Source organism: Olea europaea, chromosome 6, assembly GCF_002742605.1.
Source record: "Olea europaea var. sylvestris chromosome 6, O_europaea_v1, whole genome shotgun sequence".
In the NCBI taxonomy this organism is placed as follows: Eukaryota; Viridiplantae; Streptophyta; class Magnoliopsida; order Lamiales; family Oleaceae; genus Olea; species Olea europaea.
This window is the reverse complement of record NC_036242.1, coordinates 5,137,876-5,164,496: the sequence shown is the minus strand read 5'-3', so window position 1 is coordinate 5,164,496 and position 26,621 is coordinate 5,137,876. Positions and strand designations below refer to the sequence as shown.

The following is a 26,621-nucleotide window of genomic DNA, read 5'->3' as shown; positions in this document are numbered from 1 at the left end:
TTGCTCATGCAGTTGAGATAGTCAGCAGGTTTCTTGTTAATCTTGGTAAAGATCATTGAGAGGCAGTGAAATGGATCTTTAGATACTTGAGAGGTACTTCTACGATGTGCTTGATATTTGGAGGTTCAAAACCAATTTTGGAGGACTTTACAGATGCAGATATAGCTGGTGATCTTGATGGTAGAAAATCAACTTCAGGATATTTGGTTACTTTTGCAGGGGGAGCTATCTCATGGTAGTCCAAATTACAAAAGTATGTTGCCTTATCTACAACTGAGGCTGAATATATTGTAGCAACTGAAGCAGCGAAAGAGATGCTTTGGATGAAACGGTTTCTCTAAGATTTGGGTTTGAAGCAAGATGTGTATGTACTTAATTGTGACAGTCAGAGTGTACTAGACTTGAGCAAAAATGTTACTTATCATTCTCGGAAGAAGCACATTGATGTGAGATATCATTGGCTACGACAGGTAGTGGCAGAACAATTGATATTGTTAGAAGATATTCATACAGAGAAGAATCAAACTGATATGATGACAAAAGTTGTGACCAGAGAAAAGTTTGAACTTTGTGCCGGACTGGCCGGCATGGACTCTAACTAATCTGTTAGATGATAATTTCTTTTCTCAATGGGTTGGAGGGGGAGATTGTTAAATGGGTTCCAGCCTATGACGAAAAAAAAATAAAAAAATAACCTAACTCTCTTTAATTTCTTTTAGGTCAACAATTGTGGACACACATATATATAAATCCTCCCAAACCATGGCTGCATGTGGAGAATTGAGAGAGACAAAAACTCTGGCAAACAAATTGTGTGAGAGGAAAAACAATTGGTTGTCATTGTGAATGGTCAAAAATGCTGGCTTGAAAGTGTGAGAAAACAAAGTGTCGTGGTTGCCAATATATATATTGAAAACAGAAATTTGCTGCATGAATTGAGAGAGAGACTGCCGATTGGGATTTTTCTTGGAGAGAAGAAAAAGCTGAAATTGATAAATAAATAAATAAAAAAGTGGTTGATCAATTTCTTGTTGACATATGATATCACACATGTTTATTTTTTCTTCTCTACATTATATAAATTGAGAATTTCTCTAAGATATATTTTTGGATTTGTATTCAAAGTGGGCTTTCACAAGATTGATCAAATTATTGATTTGTAGTGAGATAAATTGTTGTCTTAGAGATAAATTATTGTGATATTCCAATTTGTGAAGAATTCAAGTTTTAGGGCATAAATTTGAATATTGTAATCTATATTTTAATTATAGTGAATTTTGGTCAGAATTGCCCTGTGATTTTTTCCCTCTATATTGGAGGGTTTTTTCCACGTAAAAATTTGGTGTTGCATTTTCTGATTTTTTGCTTGGATTATTTATTTGTATAGTTTTAGTTAATTGCTTAGATTAGAAAAATTATTCTTGCAATAATAGAAATTGCCCAACACAAAGATCTCCTTAAACTTAAAACCAAAGAAAACCCATAAAATTTATGGAATTGTGTAAATGGAGGATTGAAATTGAAAGACATCCGAATCTTGCAAAAGGCAAGTAATCTTAATTGGTGGAATCGTTAGCCCGGAAAGAGTAATTGGCATTTTGCTGGGGGTTAATTTCACAAAAAGTCAAAGACGTTTGTGAGAAATTTTAATTTGGTCCTTAAAGTATTTTTTTACCCATTAAGTCGCTAAAGTTAATTTCAATGTTACATCATATGCGATGTGACACCGTTAAACTATGCTCTTGTTTGATAATTATTCTTTCAAAATTCTTTTTTTTTATACTCATTTTCAACTACACGTTCTCGCAATAAAATATTTTTCATGTAAATTCAAAACTGTTTTCTATTTTTTAATTATTATACATTCTTAAAAAATTTATCATTGAAAAACTCACTATTGCCAAAAAATGGTTGTCAAGTAGGGGCTATTATATGCATTAACTGTCGTCAAATATATTGCCAAACAAGCTGAATTTCATTCAATTTCACAAATGCACTAAACTTTGTGTGAAATTTCAATGTGGTCCTTAAAGTATTATTCTGACCCATTTAGTTACTAAAATAGATATTGTTATATTTAATGCCACTAGATGGACAATTCTACTTCGACACCTTTTAAATACACTTTTTTTGGGGGGGGGGGTTGCATTTTTCGTCTTCTACCTTGCCACTTCATGCTAATAAAATCTCAACCTTTTTTTTTTAGTATCAAGCATCTCCAACCTTTCACTTAATTGCGAATTATATTCCTATTGACAAATTTTGTCTAATTCGACTGTTTGTAAAAAAGACAACTTCACCATTCACTTTAAATAAACAAAAAGAAAACAAAAGTAAAAAATGAATTTAAATAATCAAAAGGGCCCGAACTCATTCATTTTCTTCCTTCAACCCCATCCTATCACATATTATGGTATGGAGGAGGAGGCAACAACGATGGAGAAGTCTGATTTCGTTCCACCACAAGCTAAGGGCAAAGAAAGGAGAGGGGAAGACGGAGGAGGAGAAAAAGGTAGTCAAAGCAGCCACGGATGATAAAAAAAAATTTTTAAAAAAATACCACTTTGGAAGAGTTGAAAAAGGATGAAAAACCATCGGAGGCTTCCAAACTAGATACGGCAATGGAAGTAGGAAATTCACCATTGCACTGTTGGAATGCAGAAGCGGAATTAATCAGAAATTAAAATTTATTTTAATTCAATAAGCAAGATCGTCTAGATATTCACGTGTATGTCATAACAACATTAAAGGATTCGAATCTTTTACCTAAGTTCAATGATCAACCTTGAATTAACTCTTATCCACGAACTTCCGTCTTCTTTAATTACAAGAATCTTGGTGCTTCAAACCTTCAAACCTTCTATGGTATTCTCCAACTCAAAGACTACACTGGTGTGTGGGCACCTTCTTTCAATTAATCCAGAAACTAATTCTTGAATTTTGGACTACAAGAAAATAATATATTTTCTCACTCTTTTTCTCTCTACAATTTTGAATCTTATGAAATTATGAATGTTGTAGTATTTTTCTATCCATCTAGTCTCTATTTATAGAGAAAAAGATGCTAGAATTCTAGTACAAATATAATTCCATATTCAAACAAGAGTTCTAATTAAAACTCAAGTACAAGTTCTAATTTAAGTCCAATTCTAATTAGTTTACATATAATTGCATGTGTAGTCCTAGAACTTCAATTACAATTACAATTAAGTTTATAACTTCATAGTAATTACAACCAAGTACAAAACTTTATTGTAATTACAATTAAGCCCACAACTATTATAATTACCGTAATTAAGTTCCAATACTTTATGGAGCTACCACAGGGACCTGATCGGACATATATTTTTCAAGCTCCAATAATTAGATCCTATCTAATCGACCATATACCACCCAATCTAATTATTAGTCTTTGCTTTTTCCACTAAAGGCAAAAGACTGAACTATCGGAATATATAAAATCACAGAAGCCAATAAATCTGTAATACTTTCCTCTGACCTATCATATACGTATTTTATCCACGTTCGAGATCCGATAATTAGGTACGAGCATAAATGACATTTTTGTCCTTCTAATTATTCTCACTAACTTAAGTTTCATTTTTTTCAACGGTCCTGTGAACAAATCACAGAAGTCGAAGTTTAGCTGTCGTTAAACACTGAGCTCAGATTTTAACCGTTCAACAGAAAATACTCAAGTAGTCACTCTACCCATTTTCAGGACGACGGTTCCTGACGCGAATTCATATTCTTTACTCCGCTCATTCTTAAGTTCCCAACTCATTGAGAAATTTGACCAATCAAATTGATCTCACCCATTAATGAATCAAAGAATAATTAAAATCGCGAAAAGATATACATAATTATGTCAAGGGATTTAGATGAAATACACAGTGGTCGAGTAAAATTTAAGTCTCTGCACGATCATGATATAGAATTAAATTCGACACGTGGTCCATTCAATACACTCCAAGTGTACTAGTATCACCTTCAACTATTTCTATGATAACGACAAATCACAAACCTGAATAGTGAATCGGTCAACACTACAACCTTCCAGTACAAGGTGCAACCCTTATACATTGGTTATGAACAAATTATTTATGATCAAAATATAAGTTGTACCTCACTGTACTTCTCAACGCAAGTATCCAACTCATATTATCACAAGTGATCACAGGCACTTTAATTTCGCACGCTCAATAATAAATAAATGCAATAAATAAAGTAAACATAGTTTTATTCAATAAAAAATTATTATTGTTATTTTTACATCAGCAAAAATATACTATATGTGCACACAACCCAATAAATCTCCCACTTGTCCTAGAGTATATATGTCATGTCCTGTAACCCCATGCCTTGCACATGTCCATTAAAAACCTTGGCCGATAGGCTCTTTGTAAATGGATCCACGAGGTTATCCCCAGTAGTAATTTTACTGACAATCACATCTCCTCTATTAACTATCTCTCTCAAGAGATGATATTTTCGTTCAATATGTTTACCCCTTTGATGACTCCTTGGTTCTTCAGCATTTATCACTGCCTCACTATTATCACAGTATAGTGTCAGGGGCGGTGCAAATGCAGGCACCACCTTGATATTCGTTAGGAATTTTTTGAGCCACACCGCTTCCTTAGCGGCTTCACAAGATGCTACATACTCAGCCTCCATGGTGGAATCAGCAATACATGATTGTTTGATACTTCTCCCAATAATGGCCCCATCACCAAGTGTAAACAATGATCCTGATGTAGACTTGCGAGAGTCCTTATTAGCCTGGAAGTCTGAATCTGTATAACCCACTGAAACAAGATTTGATGATGAGTAAACTAGCATGTAATTCCTTATCCTTCGAAAGTACTTCAGGATATGCTTTACAGTCACCCAGTGTTCTAGTCCCGGGTTAGATTGATATCGACTCACCATACCAATAGCATAACAAATGTCAGGTCTAGTGCACAGTATAGCATACATGAGACTACCAACTGTCGATGCATAAGGTATCCTAATCATGCGTTCTACCTCTTCAGGAGTCTCAGGGGACCGATCCTTAGAGAGTTAGATTCCATGTCTGAAAGGTAAATTACCTTTCTTGGAATCTTGCATGGCAAATCTAACAAGTATTTTATCAATGTATGAAGCTTGGGATAGAGCTATCTGTTTGTTCTTTCGATCTCTTAAGATTTGAATGCCTAGAACATAGCTAGTTTCTCCTAAATCCTTCATATGAAACTGTTTGGCCAACCACACTTTTGCAGACAATAATGCTCCAACATCATTTCCAATGAGTAGAATATCATCCACATATAGAACAAGGAAAATTACAATTTTCTCCTGTACCTTTTTATAGACACAGGGTTCGTCAAAGTTATAATCAAAACTATATGTCTTAATCACTTTGTCGAATCTCTTGTTCCAAGATCTTGATGCTTGCTTCAACCCATAAATGGACCGCTGAAGCTTGCAAACTTTATCTTCATGACCAGGTTCTATGAATCCGTCTGGTTGCACCATATAGATACATTCCTCAAGATGGCCATTCAAAAAGGCTGTCTTGACATCCATTTGCCGCACCTCATAATCAAAACGAGCTGCAATGGATAAAAGAATCCGGATAGACTTAAGCATAGCCACAGGTGAAAAGGTCTCCTCGTAATCGATGCCTTCTCTTGGGTGAAACCCTTAGCCACTAGCCTTACTTTGAAAGTTACTACTTTCCCGTATGCTCTTCTCTTTCTCTTATATACCCACTTGCACTAACGGATTTTATCTCTTCTGGTGCATCTACAAGTTTTCAGACCTGATTGGAATGCATAGATTCCATTTCAGTATTCATAGCTTCTTGCCATAAATTTGTATCCACATCATTCATAGCTTCCTTGTATGAAATCTGGTCATCAACTTGTGTTGTGGAAATCGCTTGATTAGACTCTCCAACTAACAAGTGCCTAGAAGGTGGTCTGATAACGCTCTGACTTTGTCTAAGGGATGGGGGATCCTGGACCATGGCATCGTTTGGAATTGTAACGTTTGTATCAATGTTGGTATCAGCAGTAGGTGGTTCCATTACCTCCTCAATACCTTCAACATTTACTTGATCCATGGGATTGGATAACTCATCTCTCTTACTCAAAACACATTGTTTAGGTATATCCGACACCAAGGGTTGTTTGTCATGAGATTGTGTTTCAGGAGTCGATGAGGTGGAATTGCTCCCACTCATTTCTTCCAACACGATATTGCTTTTGGACTGATGTTCATTAATATGCTTGTCCTCTAAGAAAGTGGCATTTGTGCTAACAAAGACTTTCCTATCTAGAGGACTATAAATATAATATCCCTTGGTACCTTTAGAGTATCCCACAAATAGGCATATCTCTGATCTAGATTCCAACTTCTCTGTCTTCCCTTTCAGCACATGAGCCGGACATCCCCAAATTTGAATATGACGTAAGCTAGGATTGCACCCATTCCATAATCCCAGGGGAGTCGTGGGAACCAACTTAGAAGGAACTAAGTTAAGAACATATGCTGTTGTTTCTAGTGCATATCCCCAAAATGAGATAGGTAGAGTTGCAAACCTCATCATTGATCTAACCATGTCTAACAATGTTCTGTTTCTCCTTTCTGAAACGCCATTCTGTTGGGGTATACCCGGTGCACTCAATTGAGAAACAAGACCATTTTCTGTCGAGTAGTCCCTGAGTTTCTCGAGAGAGATATTCGCCACCTCGATCTGATCGAAGTGTCTTAATACTCTTACCCAAATGTTTCTTGACCTCAGCCAAATACTCTTTGAATTTTTCAAAAGCATCTGACTTTCGAGTCATTAGGTAAATGTATCCGAATCTAGAGTAATCATCGGTAAAATGATAAAATACTCATAACCCCCTCTCACAGGTGTATTCATGGGTCCACATACATCAGAATGAACTAGTTCTAATACTTCTTTGGTTCTATGTCCTTTTGCTAGAAAGGATCTCTTGGTCATTTTACGCTCCAAACAAGAATCACAAACTGGCAATGGTTCCATCTTAAGTGTGTTAAGTAGACCATCTCTAGCCAATCTTTGTATCCTGTTAAGGTTAATATGTCCATGTCTAAGATGTCATAAATAAGTATCACTAGTATGGTTAGACATTCGTTCATGGTTTGCAGAAGTAACATTTATTTTGTTTGTGGCACAATTTAAAATATAAAGACCATTCACCAAATATCCAGCACAAATAGGAGCTTTATTCTTTAAAATATAAAGCGCATCATCCGCAGAGTTTACAGAATAACCCTGTCCTATTAAACAAGAAACAGAAATCAAATTCCACTTCATCCGTGGCACATAATAACAGTCTTTAAGAATTAAATGCCTACCACTATTGAAATAAAAGTAAACTACTCCTACTGCTCTTTTTGAAACTATAGCTCCTGTGCCAACAATAATTTTAAACTGGCCTTCACTGAGTCTTCTGCTCTCCTGAAGCACCTGCATAGACATGCATATATGATTAGTGGCTCTAGAGTCTACAACCCAGGGATTTGTAAAATCAACCACCAAACATGACTCAGCAATAAAAAACTCGCCAAGACCCAGCTTTTTAGCTAGTGCATCAGGGCAGTCTTTCCTCTAGTGTCCTTTGTAACCACAGTGGAAACACTTACCTTTCGATGTTCCATCTGATTTGGGCTTTTTATTGCTTCCTGGCTTCTTGTTAGATCTCTTCCTCTTCTTTCCAATTCCACCTTTCAGCTTGGAGCCATAGGAGCTAGCGATTGTCGCATGAGCATGGCCACCCTTACCCTTAAGACCACTTTCCAAATTTTGCAACTCATTTATCAACTCAGTTAATGGTATATTCATCTTGTGCAAGTGATAGTCTACAGTAAACTGTGAAAAACATATCAGATAAAGAATTCAATACCATATCAACTCAAGTTTCCGATCAATAGTTGTACCCAGATTCTCCGCCATGTTGAAGTGTGCAATCATAGTCAACATATGATCCTTCACGGGCGTTCCGGGTTTCATGCAGATGTTATGTAAGGTACGAATGGCCTCATAGCGAGCCCTCCTACTTTGATGTCCAAACATGCTCTTCAGGCTTTCTAGTATGTCATAAGACGTTTCCTGACTTTCAAGCTTTTGCTGTAACACGTTTGACATGGATGCAAAAAATGTAACAGCGAGCCATCTTGTTAGTAGCGATCCACTTATGATACGCAGCCCTCTTGCACTTGCCTATAGTCTTAGTAGGTTCCTCGGAACATTCTTCTTCGAGCACAAAATCAAGTTTTTGGCAATAAGCACAAACATCAAATTACGTTTCCAATCTACAAAATTATCCCCGACAAGTTGGTTTTGTTTTAGAATAAAGGAAAAAGAGCTGAGAGACATTTTACTGAAAAATAACAATTTATTACATATTAAAATTAAGCAGCGAATGACAATTTAACATATGATGCATGAATGCATGTGTAGATCCATTTAACTACAATAATGCTACGATGACTTGATCCCTGTGAACCAACATGTCTCTCTATAGGAAAGGTCAATGTGTCCATTAATCAAGCTGAGACCCTCTCACTTAAACAAAATATATCTGACAACAAATGTCTATATTAAGTCTAGCATCGTTTTATTTGGTCACCAAATTATAGATGAGAGCCTCTATAGGAGGTTCATAGATAATTTCAATTTGAGTGTACAACCTTTGTCTCAATCTCTAAACACTTGAAAATAGTTTCCCCATCTATAGGACGATCATAAATTATACTCTATTTAGACGATTTTATCATAAAGAAATACAATCAAGCAACTTGAACCACGCGGCCCTCCTATAAGGAGTCCGTTGCATTACCGGCACGAGACAAGCACATTACCTTGCTTATGGATTGACCAAAGGAGACCGTGGGTTTTTATTTAAATAAACACCATCTCTCACTCAATATTTTAAAATAATGAATTTTAATTGAAACAATTACCAACTGTTCATATTAATTAAATTAATAAACAATTTAATTATTACGATTTTTCTATTCAGAAAATTTAAATTAAATTAATCAAAGAAAAATTCGAAATAAATGATATGCATCCTATTCATAGTATCACGAGCGGTGTCATAAATAAATCTATATGTCATGATATCAAAAATGACAATATTTCAAACAATAATTTAAAGCTTTCATAAAGCGATAAAAATAAAAATTATTTGTGGCCCTAAAAGACTCAATAAATAAATAAATTGGACCAAAGCTCAAAACTTAATCTAATTCTCTAGTCCAAAATCTCCAAGCATCCAACAATAGCTGCTCCAAAAATAGCAAGGAAGTCTCTGTCATTGCACCTATAATTAATTTTAAAAAAAAATCTTTTTTTTGTTTGAAAAAATCAAATTACAAATGAATCTGTCTGCACGTGTAGACAGAAAACTGTCAGAAAAAAATATTTTTTTTTTAAAATACAAATCTTTGAACTTTTTTGTCTTCCATCTTTAAGCCTTATTCTTCAATTTTCAATCAACTTACAAGATCCAAAATTTACAAGAATTACATAAATTCCTGTCCTGTAGGCTCACAAATTTTGAATCTAATTGTACAGAAAATTAAATCAAGATGATGGAGTCGTAATCCACATATCTTGTTACAGACTCGAAATAACAAATTACATCAAAGACTGACTTCAAATAATTGGTTCACAATTTAAAATAATCCAATCATTCAATCAACATGTAAAATTTTCCTAGACATCGCTCGACTAGGACATGTAATCAAGATTAAAAAATAACAAGCACGCGAACGATATATATTGCTCTGATACCAGTTGTTGGAATGTGGAAGCGGAATTAATCAGAAATTAAATTTTTCTTTAATTCAATAAGTAAAATCGTCTAGATGTTCACGTGTATGTTATAACAAAATTAAAGGATTCGAATCTTTTACCTAAATTCAATGATCAACCTTGAATTAACTCTGATCCATGAACTTCCACCTTCTTTAATTGCAAGAATGTTGGTGCTTCAAACTTTCAAGCCTTCTATGGTATTCTCCAACGCAAAGACTACACCAGTGTATGGGCACCTTCTTTCAATTAATCCAAAAACTAATTCTTGAATTTTGGACTACAAGAAAATAATATATTTTCTCTCTACAATTTTGAATCTTATGGAATTATGAATATTGTAGCATTTTTCTATCAATCTAGTCTTTATTTATAGAGAAAAAGATGATAGAATTCTAGTACAAATATAATTCCATATTCAATCAAGAATTCTAATTAAAACTCAAGTAGGAGTTCTAATTTAAGTCCAATTCTAATTAGTTTACATATAATTGCATGTGTAGTCCTAAAACTTCAATTACAATTACAATTAAGTTTATAACTTTCATAGTAATTACAACCAAGTACAAAATTTTATTGTAATTACAATTAAGCCCACAACTATTATAATTACCGTAATTAAGTTCCAATACTTTATGAAGCTACCACAAGGGCCTGATCGGACATTTATTTTCCAAGCTTCAATAATTAGATCTCGTCTAGTCGACCCTAGACCACCCAATCTAATTATTAGTCTTTATTTTTTCCATTAAAAGTAAAAGACTGAACCCTCGAAATATATAAAATCACAGAAACCAATAAATTTGTAATACTTTCTCTAACCTGTCGTATATGTATTTTATCCCTGTCCGAGATCCGACAATGAAGTACGAGCATAAATGACCATTTTGTCCCTCCAGTTATTCTCACTCACTTAAGTTTCATTTTCTTCAACGGTCCTGTGAACAAATCACAGAGATCTAAGTTTAGTTGTCGCTAAATACTGAGTTCAGATTTTAACCATTCAACAGAAAATACTCAAGTAGTCACTCTACCCATTTTCAGGACGATGGTTCCCGACACGAATTCATGTTCTCTACTTCGCTCATTCTCAAGTTCCCAACTCATCAAGAAATTTGACCAATCAAATTGATCTCACTCATTGATGAATCAAAGAACAATTAAAATCATGAAAAGATATACATAATTCTGTCAAGGGATTCAGATGAAATACATAGCGGTCGAGTGAAATTTAATTCTCCTCACAGTCATTCTATAGAATTAAATTCGACACGTGATCCGTTCAATACATTCCAAGTGTACTAGTGTCACCTTCAACTATTTCTGTGATAATGACAAATCACAAACCTGAATAGTGAATCGGTCAACACTACAATCTTCTAATACAAGATGCCAACCCTTATACATTGGTTGTAAACAAATTATTTATGATCAAAATATAAATTGTGTCTCACTGTACTTCTTAACGCAAGTACCCAACTCATATTATCACAAGTGATCACATGCACTTTAATTTCCCACGCTCAATAATAAATAAATGCAATAAATAAATTAAACATAATTTTATTCAATAAAAAATTATTATTGTTATTTTTACATCAGCAAAATTATACTATATATGCACACAATCCAACAGGCACAACAGAAAGATCTCTTATAAATTATTTGTTTTATGTAGTTCCTTAAAGTTTTTAGATTGTTTTGCATGGCAACACAGTAAAGATTTTTCAGACACTAAATAAGTGGGTGATCAATAATTAGCAATTCGACATTTTAGCATAGAATATAGAATACTTAGTCGACCCCTACGAGATTCCTGGAAAAAAAATTATTGCAATTCGCTAAAATGACAAATTGTTATACGGGGATTAAGACTAAAGACTTGCAATTACAAAACACGAGGGTTGCGCTCATTACCAGACTAAAATTTACTCCTCATGGCATGAGCTCATGGTAATTATGCACTATCTATGCTTGCATTTCTAAAGAAGCTTCCTCTTTTGAAGTGGATTAAGAGATATGTTAAACCCTAGTAAGATTCTTCTTTTGCAAATAATTAAATTGCATGGTTCACTTCTTGTAACGGCACTTGTAATGTTGTATAACCTCCTATCAATTCCTTCATTGATATTCACTGACATTTATGCAAAGTTTGTGCAAAATTTCATTTGGTCCTTAAAATACTTTTTTGACTAGTTGCGAAAATATCTTTCGAATGAAAACCACTGTAAGTGTACAGTTCATTGACGAGTAATAAAGTGAATTTGAATTTAAGTATCGTCCTACAGAGATTGATTTTAGTTCAATTTTAATTATCACGGCCTTAACCGAAACAAGAATAATAAGAGCTGTTTGTTTGTGACAAAATTATAATTAAAATAAGCTACTTACGCAATTATGAGTGAAATTAAGTAACTAAACACAAATTATGCAAAATAAAAATTGATGTGTTCTAATGAATGACAAACACACTAGGATCACAAATTCCCATATAGTTTTACACTTTGACAATACGATTGAATTTTGACAAATCAATGTTTCTATTTTATTCACTAACTCTCTGAAGTAATGTCAAATCTATTCTCATATATAACCAGACTATATTTCTTCGACGGATACAAACATACAAGAATGCATGAATTTTTATGAACACCTAAAAATTCACATAAGGTATAGCAGTATATTTATATCTCTTATCAAACCCTATGATGATTTCTATCATGTCAAGCCTGTTTTCCTTTCTTTCGAATATATAAAATAAGCCACCACATTTACACAACTACCATGCACAATAATTGTGGAGAAAAGAAAATTATATAAATTATTCAATATCCAAAAACATATTTTTGACGTCATATATATAAAACTAAAGATTAAAAACTCATATTACACAGTTCAACATTCTCCTACTACAAAGAAATCTAGCCTAGTACGCTATGAAAAAAGAAAACAAAAGAAATATTGAAGAAATGACATCACCCAATTAAATCTTGAATTGAATCTTCGAGTCTTGGAACCGATTTTCATGTTTTTTGTCTCCTTCTATACTCTAAAATCACTTAGAATGTGTTATAATGCCTGGCAAACTACTTATGAACGGCTCTAGGTTCTTTAAAAGGCCTCTTAAATCTTGTTTTTATAAGAGTTGGAGTCATATAAGGAAACCAAAATTTTTTTATCGAAAATGTACTATGCTAGTTAGCATAGTTCAATAAAATTTAGCCTTAGAATTCTCTAAATCTGACCATGTAGTGTGTAATATGCGACTGCATAGTGTAGATGAAAATTCAAAAGTTGCATTTCAATTACCAAAATCCGTTTTTCTCGTTTCGTGATCTTTTTTTCGCTTCTTCTTCCAACACTTCATTCCTTCACTCAATTGGTTTTTGACTCTTTCACTAACTTCGTTTCTTCCTTCGGGTCATTTTTCGACTATTTGCATTTTGGTTCTTAAACTTTGATTTTCTTTCATTTTAATCCTTTTTCACTTGTTTTTCCTAAATTCCATTATATGCATCAATGTTGTTCTTTAATACATGATTTCTATACAATTAAGCCATATTAAAACATATTTTTAACAATTATTCATATTTTGTGGCCTAAAAAAGAGCTTGTTTGTCTCCTATTATGGGAGAAATTAAAGAGTTTTGAATAAAATTTTTTTTTGGAGAATGTGTGGATAAAATTTAAAGAAACTTTATTGGTTTGTGTGTAGAATATTTTATTATGTGAATGTGGTGTGAGAAATATTACTGTAGCAAATAATTTAATTTGTTAAAGGATGACAAACATGGACTAAGTGTGTAAAAATCACTTATCACTTACCAATTAAGTTACTAAAATTAATTATTATTATGGTGTTGATAACTTTGTTAGTAGCATACACTTCGGATATAACTTGACTCCATCAATAGCAAGACTATTTGTTTTGCAATGAATTAAGCCCTTGTTTGACAATCATACTTTTGGAAAAAATGAGTTTGAATAGTAATTTTTAGAAAAATGTATGGTTAAAAAATAATAAAAATTTTTGGTTCACGTGCAGAATATTTTATTGTGTGAATATATGGCTATTAAAAAAAAAGAATTTGAAAAATATGGTTGTCAAACATAGGCTAAACTACACGCGTCACCACTCGCACTGACACTCTTAAACTTGTGTGACCCCCTATTAATAACTTTGAGTTTCATTCTGGCGTACACGCTCCCTTCGAAATATGCAACATAGGCATTCATTGCTTAAAGATAGGGTTTCCAACCCCATTCATTCCACTAGCTTTTGTATTTTTGTGTTGAATCATATTTGTTGTACAATGATTTTTACAACAAGTTTGACAACATGCTACGTGGCAGATTATCATTGAACAGTTTGAAAAATACTTTATCTTTCCTATCAACACTTTTTTTACATCTACACCATTGTCAAGCATGTTGTACAAATCCATTGTATAAATGGCTTATTCCTTTTGTGTTGGTGTGGGTCCAATAGAGTGATTTTGAAGTTGGTCTTTAAAAAATAATAATAATAATAATAATGGTGCAGTGCACAGGCAACTCCCACCATATTCCAACTTAGTATACATGTTCAAAGTTCCTTGTAGGCACAGTGTACAGACAGCTCTTGTTCTCTGGCCTATTAGGACACATCCTGCAATTTACCTCTCTCACAAAACTCTAGGAGTGGAGTGATAGGGCCTTCAAGATTGAGATTCAACCTTTTTATTTATTCATTTATTTATACATGTTCAAAGTTGGCCTTGAGATATGACATGATTTAGATTCTCCCATTTCTAGGGGTAAAGTCCCTTTATCAGCTGGTCTCCCCCCACCTATGACAGGGGGCTAGCTGCAATTACCAGGGCCTATGTGGCCTTTGGTAATGTAGCAAGGTCCCATTAATAGGGTGATGACATCATTTATCATCTTGAACAATATTTGTTAATCTACCTAATAAATATCAAATCTTTTCGTGAAGGAGAGATTTTATTCCCAAAATAATATAAACACGAGAGAAATAAATAGATCGCAAGTGAATTGAAACAACAAAAAATATCTAAGATGGTGAACCATAAAGAAACACAATAAAATGCCATTCATACACACAACATGTGATAATCATTCACAAAAAGTTAACAACATGACGCTTTAACAAAATGTATGAGACACTTAGGTGATCCCAAGAGAATTTAAACAAAATCATAAAATTTATTGCAGGTTGTTGAAAAGACAAATAGTTAAATGGGAGAGTAAAATTGAAAGGCGTACATGCCAACTAAGCAAAAGGAGAACAATATTAATTCATGGAATCTTTAGCAACACTCAATTTGTGGAAGATGTAAGATTTTTTTATGTCCGTGCGAAGTTCTTGCTAAATTTCACTTGTTCTTAAATATTACGTCACTAAAATCAATTAACATTATAACATTGGTTACTAGTTTAGTAGCGTACACTCACAGATGACGTGAACTATCTATCTTTAAACACATTGTGCAACAAGCTAAATTGCCAGTCTAATTGATAAATAGTTACCAAATCTGCGTAAAATTTCAAATTGATGCTTGGTATGCTTTTTAAACTCAATTACCTTCTTATCAAAGTAATAATTATATAAAATGATATGGATTTAGTTAAAAAAAAAAAAGGAAAAAAAAAAAAAAAAAAAAGGGATTACTTTTGACGTGAACTATCTATCTTTAAACACATTGTGCAACAAGCTAAATTGCCAGTCTAATTGATAAATAGTTACCAAATCTGCGTAAAATTTCAAATTGATGCTTGGTATGCTTTTTAAACTCAATTACCTTCTTATCAAAATAATAATTATATAAAATGATATGGATTTAGTTAAAAAAAAAAAAGGAAAAAAAAAAAAGAAAGAAAAGGGTATCACTGGATTTGTACCTAATTCTTATACAATGCCAACTTTTGTATTTTCTAAAATATTTGCAAATATAAACTCTGAGTTGATCTTAAATTGTCATTTTGAAATCGTAATAGTGACATCCATCAAAGGAAGTGGACATTATAATTTTTAGGATTAAACTAATTGTACATTTCTAGTGTACATAAATTTGACATTGTGTGATATATTGAAAATTGTGTCATTGATTTGAATAAGCGTGGTTAAAATCAATGACCATAATTACTGTCATATCAAGTAATGTCAAACTTATCAATCACAATGTACATATAGAAGAACTGTAATTTTTATCATTCGGCTCAAGCAAGAAGCAAAAGAACCAAAATAATTAATAAGAAAAAAAATCAAATATTTTGCATATTTCTACACATATATGGATGATTCAATGTAAGAATATTACTCTTTTATTTGATTGCAAATCATGGACAATATCTTAAGAGTTTTAAACTCAATAACAACTAAATATGAGATTTTTACTTGTTACCAAACTTAACACCTTATGGCACGAACTCATGCAACCACGTACTATGCCTGCGTTCCTCAGAGACCTCTACCTTTCATGAAAATTCAAGAATATGAGAGTTTCAAACTCAACAACAACTAAATATGAGAGTTTTACTTGTTACCAAACTTAACACCTTATGGCACGAACTCATGCAGCCACGTACTATCTATGCCTGTGTTCCTTAAGAGACCTCTACCTTTCATGAAAATTCAAGAATACGAGAGTTTCAAACTCAACAACGACTAAATATGAGAGTTTTACTTGTTACCAAACTTAACACCTTATAGCACAAACTCATGCAACCACGTACTATCTATGCCTGCATTCCTCAAGAGACCTCCAACTTTCATGAAAATTCAAGAATATGTCAAATCCTAGGAATGTTTCGTGTTTTGTATTAAATTTAAATTACACACTTCACCCCCTCACACATGCGGTTGTTAACTTGTACAATCCCTATAATTTTTTTTAAGATCATTATTGCAAACATACTCCGCATGCAAAATGTGTAACTGGTGCATCACAAAGAAACACAATAAAACCCATCCATAGACAACGAGTGATAATTAGCTAAGAAAATAGCTATGTGACACTTTAATTCGTGTACGGAATTGACTCCAAGAGAATTCAAAGAAAACTCGTAAAATTTATTGCAGATCATTGAAAAGACAAATTGTTAAATAAGACATTGAAATTGAAATATTGATTCACAGAATCTTTAGTCGAGAAGACTAACATACAATTTTTGAAAGAGGTAAAATCTTCGTTAATAATCACCGACGTTTGTGCGAAATTTCACTTGGTTCTTAAAATACTTTTCTAATCAATAATGTCACTAAAATTTATTAACATTTCAACATTGGTCACTTGGTTAGTAGCATATATAAGCTCCATATACGATATGAGTTTATGACACGGTTGAATTATTACGTGGACTAAGTAGCGCTAAACATATTACAAAATAAGCTAATCACGACACTGAAGTGTTTTTTTCAAATTCACTTACCTTTAGAATAACATTTATATATAATATTATAGATTATTTTCAACTTGATGCTTGAAGTGATTTTCAAACTCATTTACCTTTAGAATAACATTCATATATTTTATTCTAGATTTAGGGCCCGTTTGGGATGGCTTTTGAAAAGCCAAAAGGAGCTTTTGAGAGCCAAAAAGCTTTTGGACCGTTTGGCTATTTTTGTTTAAAGTGCTTTTGGAGGTTAGAAGAACTTTTAGAGGAAGCTGGTTTTTTTGGCTTCCTCCAAAAGCACTTCCGGAATGGGAAGTGGTTTTAAATATTAATTTTCAAAAAAAATTAAAATAGCTTTCTCCAAAAGCTCTTCTACAAGAAGCAAAAGCCAAAGTAAAAGCCGTGTCAAACGGGCCCTTAGTAAAATACTAATGTAGGTATCACCAGATTTCTATGTAATTCTTCTACAACCCTAATTCTAATGTATTTTTTAAAATACTTAAAAGTAAACTCTGAGTTGAACTTAATTTTTCATTTGGTACTCTTAATAGAGACATCCACCAAAGGAAGTGGACATAATAATTTTTTATCATTCGTGTCAAGTAAGATTCAAAAGAACCAAGTATGAAAATCAAATATTTTATATGGTTGGTTCAATTCAAGAAAATTGACTCATCTTGGATTGCGAATCACGGGCAGTTTCTTAAAGTTCTTGTACTCAATGACAACAACTAAACATGAGGGTTGTGTTCATTAAAGACTTAGCTCATCACCTTATGGGGCGAACTCGTGACATCCATGCATTATATATTCCCAAGTTCTTGAAGATAACTCTATTTTCGATTCTCGAACTATGCAACTTAGTGTGGTTTATGTATTCATGACAATCCATAATCCATTTTTATCTATTTCTTTCGATGTAAGTTAAACATATTCTGGCCACGAAATGATCATACTTCCATTCTAAATTTATATGCAAAGTAATGCATTAACGTACACGATAATCTATATGATTGCACACGTCATACACATTATTTCTAACATTTATTGTCCTTGCATTAATCTTGTTGTGTTTTAAATTTATTGTGAATCTTACTGCACTATAACAAACAACTAATTATCTAATCAGTGATCAAGCAATAAAATAATGAAATATTCAAGTAATATTAATCAAAAACATAAAAATACACTAACTACTCGATCTTTGAATAAAAAATAAGTAAATAATGATTTTATCGTCATCCAATACAATAAAGAGTTTAGTCTAGCATGATTTCTTGATATTACAAAAAAGAATAACAAGAAACCATCGCCCAAAACTTATAGGATTACAAAAAATTTGATTGAGAATCAATTTCTTTTCACTTTCGAGCTTTGAATTTTCAATTTTTGATGTAAATTGTCATGTTTCTCAATGCTAGACCTCTTCCCTCCAATACAGAATGTGTTTGGTCGTTTTTTGCTCTCCAATTAGGTTAAATTGTGGCCACTAATTCAATAAAAGAGTTCCATCAAAACAATGAAACTGACTTGTTTGCATAGTTTGTAGCCTTGCGATTACATGGCTTGACCCATTGCGATCAGATAATTAAGCTTGTTGTTGTGCTCTTGGTTCAGCCAAATTTTGGGGTTGTGTTCACGAGCAATTGCAATTTGGTCCTTGACTTTCTGCCCGAGGTATGATTTAGTCTCTCTCTTTTTGTTTTTTAGTCATTTTGCCTTCTAATTACATTCAATTGAGTCGTGTTTTCTTCAATCATCAATATTTATCCAAATCCTTTCTCACTCGATTTGCATTTCTTTCCTTCAATTTCACCTACAAGCGTTGAATTTCATCTAACAAACAATATATACATGAGATTAAGTTATAATTAATTAAGAGTATTGCAAAATATCATCACGTAAATCATTCTTGAAAACATACTCCCTAAGCAAAATGCGCAATTGTTGCATCCATTGTTTAAGGTTAGAGTTTCTTTCCGCGTTCACTCCACTAGTTTTTGTACTTTATTGTCAGTGTCTGTCCAACAAAATGTCTTTGAAGTCGTCGGTGTTCTTCTTTATTTTAATGCATTTAAGTAGTCTACCGAAAATTCTCTTTGCTCCCAATGTATTCCAAATCAACAAGCGAGTCCAAAGTTGAGCTCGGAGATTTGACATGTTTCATATTCGAATGACGACAACATTTATAGTGTTAAAACAAAGTCTATGAGATGGGCAAAAATGTCAAATTGACAAATAAATGTAGAATCTTTTCATGTGAGAGAGATTTTATACCTAAAACAATAAATTTAAAAAAAAAAAAAATCGCAAGGAAACTGAAACAACAAAAATATCTAAAATCACAAAGAAACACAAACAATAAGAAGACCCTAACACGTCAATTCTATCTGCCCACTCGCAAATGACGTGGCAGTCCATCACCGCCTTTATCTCATTTATACACAAGCGCGTGTGATTAAAACCTAGGAGGCGACAGATCTTTTAGAGAGAGAAACAATGACTTTTTTAGAGAGAGAAACCGAATAGACTTCGGATCAAAGAACAGAACGGCCCCTTCTTCTCTCCGCCACCCAAACCCTAAAAATTCATAGACTTTTTCTTTTCTTTTCTTATTTTTATTTTTGTTTTTATTTTTGTTTTTGTTTTCGCAATCTTTAGATCTTTCGCTTCTGTTTCTGTTTCTGTTTCTGTTTCTGTTTTTTATTATTATTCATTTAATTTTGATAAAGTAGATCTGCATATATCGAGCCTCTTTTGATTTAATTGCTGAGTATTTTCTTTTCGTAAATTGAGGTTATTGAAGCCCTAGGTTTGGATTTTTTGTTTCGTGACTATAGGGTTTTGAAGCCCTAGCTTTGGAACATGGGTTATTTTAGGGTTCTTGAGGGTTGATTTCGTGAAGTTAGGGTTTATATATTACATGAATGGAGTCGGGGGCTTTAGGGGATTCGGATAAAGATCTGGATTCGAGACCGAGGGTTCGATGGAACGAGAATAGCAAAGTTTATACCCGAAGGGTCGCCAAGAAAGCCCAAATAACCAGCATCACTTGCGATTCTGCCACTACCACCGGTACCAAGAATCCCACAGCCTCAAACACTTCCACCACCGAGGATCCTGCCGCCGCCGAAGTTCCATTCTCAACCGTTACCACCGCTGCGGCTGAGAACCCCACAAGAGACGCCTCTACCTCCACTCCGACGGCTATCGCAGACTTCCCTACTGCGACAATAACTGACCACCGTAAGAGCAGCGACAATGTTGTGACAGAATTTTCGAAAACCCCTGAGGTTGATGATGTAGATTCTTCTCCGCAGAGGCAGCAAGAGCAGTACCCTCATCAAGAACGGACGTCCTCGAAAACCCTAGTGCCCAAAGTTGCAGATGCTTCTCAGCAGCAGCAAGGACAACAACCGCATCAAGAAGATGGTTCAAGACAGAATCAAGTGCGAGTAGGGAATAAGATCAACAACTTGAAAGAATCATCACCCCTGGGCAGTGCAGATGAAGTGCCACAAAAAATTGGGCATGGGCCAGAGAGTTCGAGAGAATCATCACCACAGCCCAGCGCGAATGAGCTGCCAAATTGTAGGGAATCTTCTATGGCACAGTTGCCCCGTGGGTATGAGCTTCAGAATGGTAGAGAAGAAACCCTAGTTCCCTCTATCCTGCCCAGTGGGGAGGAGCCAGTAACTGTGAACGGAAACAGGAAACCCCTGGTGGTGACCAGGATTGATGATAGGATTAGATTTAATTTATCTGAAGCAACGCCAAGGGATGAGATTAGAGAGCTTAAGAAGAAGCTAGAGGGGGAGCTTGAGCAGGTTAGGATGTTATTTAAACAGTTAGAAGCCAAGGATGCTAATATTAACAGTAGTATTATTAGCAGTAATAATATTTTGACCGGCAGTGTTGGTGCTAATTTGGGTGGGTATATTCAACCTCAACCTCAGTATGTGAGAAATGATGCAGTAGAGACGAGGGTGCTATTGAGACTGAATTCAGAGGCAACCAGGCCGATGGGGTTAGCAAGAGTGAATTCTGATGTGGGTGCGACACGGTATATGAAACCAAGGCCTTACAGTAGGCAACTAAGTGTTGCAGTAATGGAAAACAATCCCGGGGTTGGTGAATATGTGGAAAAGGAGAAAAGGACTCCCAAGGCAAATCAGTATTACAGGAATTCAGAGTTTCTTTTGGGTAAGGATAGACTGCCTCCTGAAAGCAATAAGAGATTAAAGGCAAATAATAAGAGGAAGTTTGGTGGACATGGATTTGGCTTTGGTTTCGCAATGGATAAGAACATGAATCAGGTGTTCAGGAGTTGCAGCAACTTGCTTCAGAGGTTGATGAAGCACAAACATGGATGGGTGTTTAATGAACCTGTGAATGCCAAGGCACTGGGATTGCGTGATTACCATGATATCATTAAGCATCCTATGGATTTGGGTACAATTAAGAATAGACTGTCACAAAATTGGTACAAGTCTCCAAGGGAGTTTGCAGAGGATGTGAGACTTGTGTTTCGGAATGCAATGATCTACAATCCAAAAGGGCAGGATGTCCACATTATGGCTGAACAGTTGTTGGAGATTTTTGAAGAGCGATGGGCAGTTATAGAAGAGGAGTATAATCATTATTGGAAGTACCAAATGTATCATGATGTGGGGTTGCCCACTCCCACTTCAAGAAAGGCTCCACCTCAGCCTCATTTTGCTCCCCCTGCCTTTTCCTCGGCTCCTGTTTCCGCCTCTTTTCCTGCCCATGCTCCATCTGCCCCACAGATGATGACTTTGGATAGGTCGGAGTCGGTGGCTACACCTATATCTCTTGATCCCAAAGTTCAGCGTACTCATGTTGGTAGGATGCCTGTTCCAAAGAAACCTAAGGCGAAGGATCCCCATAAGAGGGACATGACTTATGAGGAGAAGCAAAGACTTAGCAAAAATCTTCAGAGCTTACCTTCTGAGAAGCTCGATGCACTTATTCAAATCATTAAGAAGAGGAACACTGCTCTTTCTCAAAATGATAACGAGATTGAGGTGGACATTGACACTGTTGATACGGAAACCTTGTGGGAACTTGATAGGTTTGTGACTAATTTCAAGAAGAGCTTGAGCAAGTACAAAAGAAAAGCGGAACTTGCTCTTCAAGCTAGAGCAGGAGCTAATCTGACTGTTCCCGTGATGGTAAGAGTTTGATTTATAATTTCTCTAGTCTGATTTGGAATTCAAAGTCAATACACATAATGAGCCCGTTTGATTCTCATTTTTTTAAGAATGAGAATGAAAAATATAGTCGTTGTGGGACCCACACAAGAGATAGAAAGCCAAATAATGTGACTTGATGTGGTGAATAACGGTCATATTTTTCATTTTTGTGGCCAAAAAATGTGAATCAAACAGGGGCAATGTAATTTTCTTAGAAAATAAATAATTGATCATATCTTTTCATCATATTGCAGGGTACAACCCCGGCAATGGCAGAGGTTCCTATAGAAAGTGGACCAGGTGGCATTTTTTTCTATGATATTGATATTCTAGCGGTTACTTTGCACACACATATTACCATAACTGACCTTCGAATTTCTTGTTTTTTTTTTTGAAGTAGTTGGAAAGATTTCTGCTGCTGCTCCTGTTCAAGTTGAAAAGCTGGGGTATAATCCGAGTAAGTCCAGTAGTTCAAGCAGTTCTAGCAGTGATTCTGGATCATCTTCGAGCGGTAAATGATTTTTCTCTCATTCATATATTAAACGAAGCAACAAAAATGAGAATCAAAATAGAGCATAATATGAAAAAATTCCCTAAAAAGTATAGAAAGGGGTCCAGATTCTTGAAAACCTAAACCCAGGGAAAATAAATTAAACAAATTAAATTGGAGAACTGAAAAACCTTAGCATTCCCTGCCTATAGTTTAGACCAAAGCTCTTCTATCCCAACCTTAAAATCAATAAGGTATGTGTTTATATGGCAAGATATATAAACAGAGAAGGAGAAGTTACCGAGAAAAGAGAGAATTTTATAAAACCCTGTTTCCCTTCATATATCAGTTTCTGCTTGCTGCTAAACCCTAATAGGTGAATATTTATGCGTATATGGGGGGTGGATCTTCTTCTTCGGAGTAGTGGATGCAGATTTTGGGGGATGGGAGCCACCCTGAGAGAAGTGAAACTGGGATCTCCGATGAAATTGAAAATCGGTATGTCAACATGAGAGAAGGAACCCCAGATCTTAAAGGATGGCCTGAATTTGGGGAGAGAACAGAGAGAAGGTCCTGGAGAAAAATGATGAGGATGACAGTGAAAATCTGAATGAAGAGAGAAAATCGGGGAGAGAGAGAGTGTTGCAGAGGGAGAAGGAAAATTAATGTGGTGTGTAGTTTTGGGAGAAAATGGATGGAAAGGATCGTGATGTGTATACCCTTTCAAATAAGGGAGGTCAAAATAATATAGAAGATGTCATAATGACGTCAGCAAAACTTTGTTATTTTCGACGACGATGTGAACAGTAACTCTTACGGCTCTTTTTTTACTAGGATACCACGCAACCCTTTATATACACTTTTACTGATATGATTCATTATATGGTGCACGTTTGGGTGGGCTTATAAGCAGGTAGGCTCGTAAGATTGTACATCTCTCCTTAAAAATAAGCTTATAAGCCCACGCAAGCATGCTAGATAATGTTGATATCTTTGCTTTAATCATTACTCTGTCGTCTTCTGACTGATTCTCTTATTATTTAACATCGTTGCAGATTCCGATAGTGATAGCTCCTCTGCTGATGGGTCTGATGAAGAGCATTGATCTTGTATGGATTTTCTTGAGGTAAATGAGAGTATTTGCATTATCGTTAAATTTTTTCTGCTTCGGTCATCCATGCATTGAGCATTAATCTATTATTAATTTTTTTTTTTGTTGTTGTTTTCCATGGCTTCGTTTCTCCTCCTCTTTTTGATATATTGTCAGCAGTGGTGTTAACGTTGCTATTTAAAGTGCCAAAGATATATCGTGCTCTTTAATCATTCCCCTTCTCCAAACAACCTAGTGGACGTCATTAAAGAATTTTTTCCATGTTCACATCTGGGTCAATAGGTGGAATATGACATGCCACTATATCTCAATTGAATCTGGTTCTTATTCTATCCTTAATAAGTTTTCTCTAATTGTCGAGAAATGGTGTTCTGATCTGTAAGTTTATCTGATTGATGCACAAGTGGATTTACATTTTTTATGTTCAAGTCTAAAAGAAAGTGGTTTCAGAGTCAAGGATTGTGATGATTGACAGGTGTTTCCATGCTCTGCAAACTAGCCATTCATGTCTTTCTCCATTTGATCATTAACCTCCCAACTAAAAGCAGGGGAAAGCGAAACTAAAAAAGGAATAAAATCAATTGAAATATGCTCATAGAGATCTATTTTTAAATTAATACCGTCTTAAAGTTGATTTTTCAATGGTGTGCGTGGTTTGTGGAGAAAAGTTGTCATATATTTTATTTCCTTGGTTTTTACTTTAATCCTATCTTTTGATCTACATATTTTAAATGGTGGTTTTGGGCGGGTGGGGGGTCGTAGGAAATGTTGAGATACTATCCGAAACTTAAGAACCTAATGATACGGTTTGAGGGTTAAAAACACCGCTAATCACTCTCCATCCATCTCCTTTGTTGAATTAACGAAAAATTTGACATGGCTAACAGAAAATATGATGTGGCATGGAAAATCTGTCCATGCATCGTTTTATGGTGCAGTTGGGCAAAAAAATGTCTTGTTGGACTTGCTGTGCTTTCGTGATTTCCACAGAGAAATTTTGCCTAGCTAATGATAATATTGTTTATGCTGCATCATAATTTCTTGTAGCCATGGTGTTTACATTAATTCAGTGTAGAGAGTGATTGACAAGAAATGGATGTCTCAGTTAATAATTATAACTATAAAAAATACTCTGGATTTTGTTCAATTTATCTTTCCATGTTTTGTTAAATATAAACCGAGACCAAATATTGAGTTTTCTTGCATATTGTAATGTTGCTGGACATCTCAATAGGATGAACTTTATCTGTTCTGAAAAATTATTTTTGTTATGTCTCTGCAAATGATGGTTTACAGACCCTTCTGAGGGAGCAGGTGGGGAGTGCTGGTGGATGCATTGTGTTTGACGGGTTAGGTGTATGACTTGGAGCTTGCTCTCATTCGTAACTTATTTGGAACTTGTAGGTCCTATTTTTAAGGCGGTTTCTTTTGTTGAGACGAATGTGTATTTTTGAATGGTTATAAAGAACTTAGCAAATGTAAATTGCTGTGATATGTACCAATTCTAGGTTTTTTATTTTTATTTTTATTTTTTCTAGTTGTACAAGGCTTGTGGTAGGATTTTCATGGGGTAACATCTGATGGTGACAAACTTTTTGAGGTTGGTAGAATATGAAAATCATGTAAGTATGGTAGGAGTAGCTGAATTGTAATGTTTTTTTTATTTCCCCACAAAGTAATGTTGCTCATTGTATCAGTTCCTGGTGTCGAAAAGGGGAAAAATAGTGTATTGTGTACAGAGCTTTTGGACCTCTTAAGTGTAGTGTTTGATTTTTGTTTCGAGTTAAAATTTGGGTATAGAGGCTTTGTAGATTTTGGCCAAGGCATTGTTTTGGATGTCAATTCCCTTGTACAGTTCCCCTTGTTTTACTTGGAATTGCTAAATGCTTCAACTGCTAGTGACTAGTGTACATATTAGAGCATCTCAAATGTACGTCTATTAGTTAGGTGGCATGGACTTTCGGTGACATTAATGTCTAATAAATAGGCATTAAAGTCCAAAATTGATTTCCATTGCATTAGTTGAATTGCTATGTAGGTGTCATTTATATTCTTTAACACTTTGTTTGACAATCATTAAAATGAATTTTCGGAGAATGTGGTTAAAAAAGTAAGAAAAGTTTTGGGCTTACGTGTAAAATATTTTATTGTGAGAATGTGATTGAAGATAAGTTCGAGAAAAAAAGAGTTTTGTTTAATGAGTCAAACCAGGGCTAAAAATGAAAAACAAAACAATATTAAATCTGGAAAGGGGATGTATGATTTGTTAAGTAACCATGAAATATTGTTCATTTTGTTATTTGCCAAGTCAGTTTGACAGGAGTCCCTGTCAGCTTTCTTTATTTTACTTGTAAAATAGCAAAATTTTAAGCAATTGATCGTTGCATCAGAGATGCTCTTAGCTGCTATGTTACAAGTCTCTTTAAGAAGAATCGAGATTAAAAGTAGCAGTTAGAATTGATTTGAAGTGATCATTGCTTACAAAGACTTCGAGGTTCCTGCTCTAAAGGGAATTTAGGATTTTGAATAATGGCAAGTCAATTCAGAGCTTGTTTGATATTGGGTAATTGGCAC

At 34.5% G+C, this 26,621-nt stretch overlaps 1 protein-coding gene across 7 annotated transcripts; it reads left to right on the top strand.

Annotated features, from left to right (window-relative positions):
* The first annotated feature begins 19,701 nt into the window (after positions 1–19,701).
* On the top strand, positions 19,702–25,901 carry LOC111395604 (transcription factor GTE4-like). 7 transcript variants are annotated; one of them, XM_023021678.1, is made up of 6 exons: positions 19,703–20,892; positions 20,959–22,425; positions 22,701–22,746; positions 22,844–22,957; positions 23,992–24,062; positions 25,344–25,901. In XM_023021678.1, exons 1-5 carry the CDS (start codon positions 20,161–20,163, stop codon positions 24,039–24,041), a joined length of 2,409 nt encoding a protein of 802 aa, XP_022877446.1. In that variant the 5' UTR covers positions 19,703–20,160; the 3' UTR covers positions 24,042–24,062; positions 25,344–25,901. The 7 variants fall into 7 exon arrangements, with proteins under 7 accessions (XP_022877444.1, XP_022877446.1, XP_022877445.1 ...); XM_023021676.1 differs by having other exon boundaries at positions 19,702–22,425; positions 22,844–22,903; XM_023021677.1 differs by having other exon boundaries at positions 19,703–22,425; positions 22,847–22,903.
* The last annotated feature ends 720 nt before the right edge of the window (positions 25,902–26,621 follow it).

Bases quoted from the DNA above. Each gene is read 5' to 3' on its own strand.
- LOC111395604 (XM_023021672.1), top strand. From the start codon at position 20,161: ATGGAGTCGGGGGCTTTAGGGGATTCGGATAAAGATCTGGATTCGAGA. The intron at 22,747-22,843 runs GTGGCATTTTTT...TTTTTTTTGAAG, and splicing joins TCCTATAGAAAGTGGACCAG to TAGTTGGAAAGATTTCTGCT. The intron at 22,958-23,991 runs GTAAATGATTTT...ACATCGTTGCAG, and splicing joins TTCTGGATCATCTTCGAGCG to ATTCCGATAGTGATAGCTCC.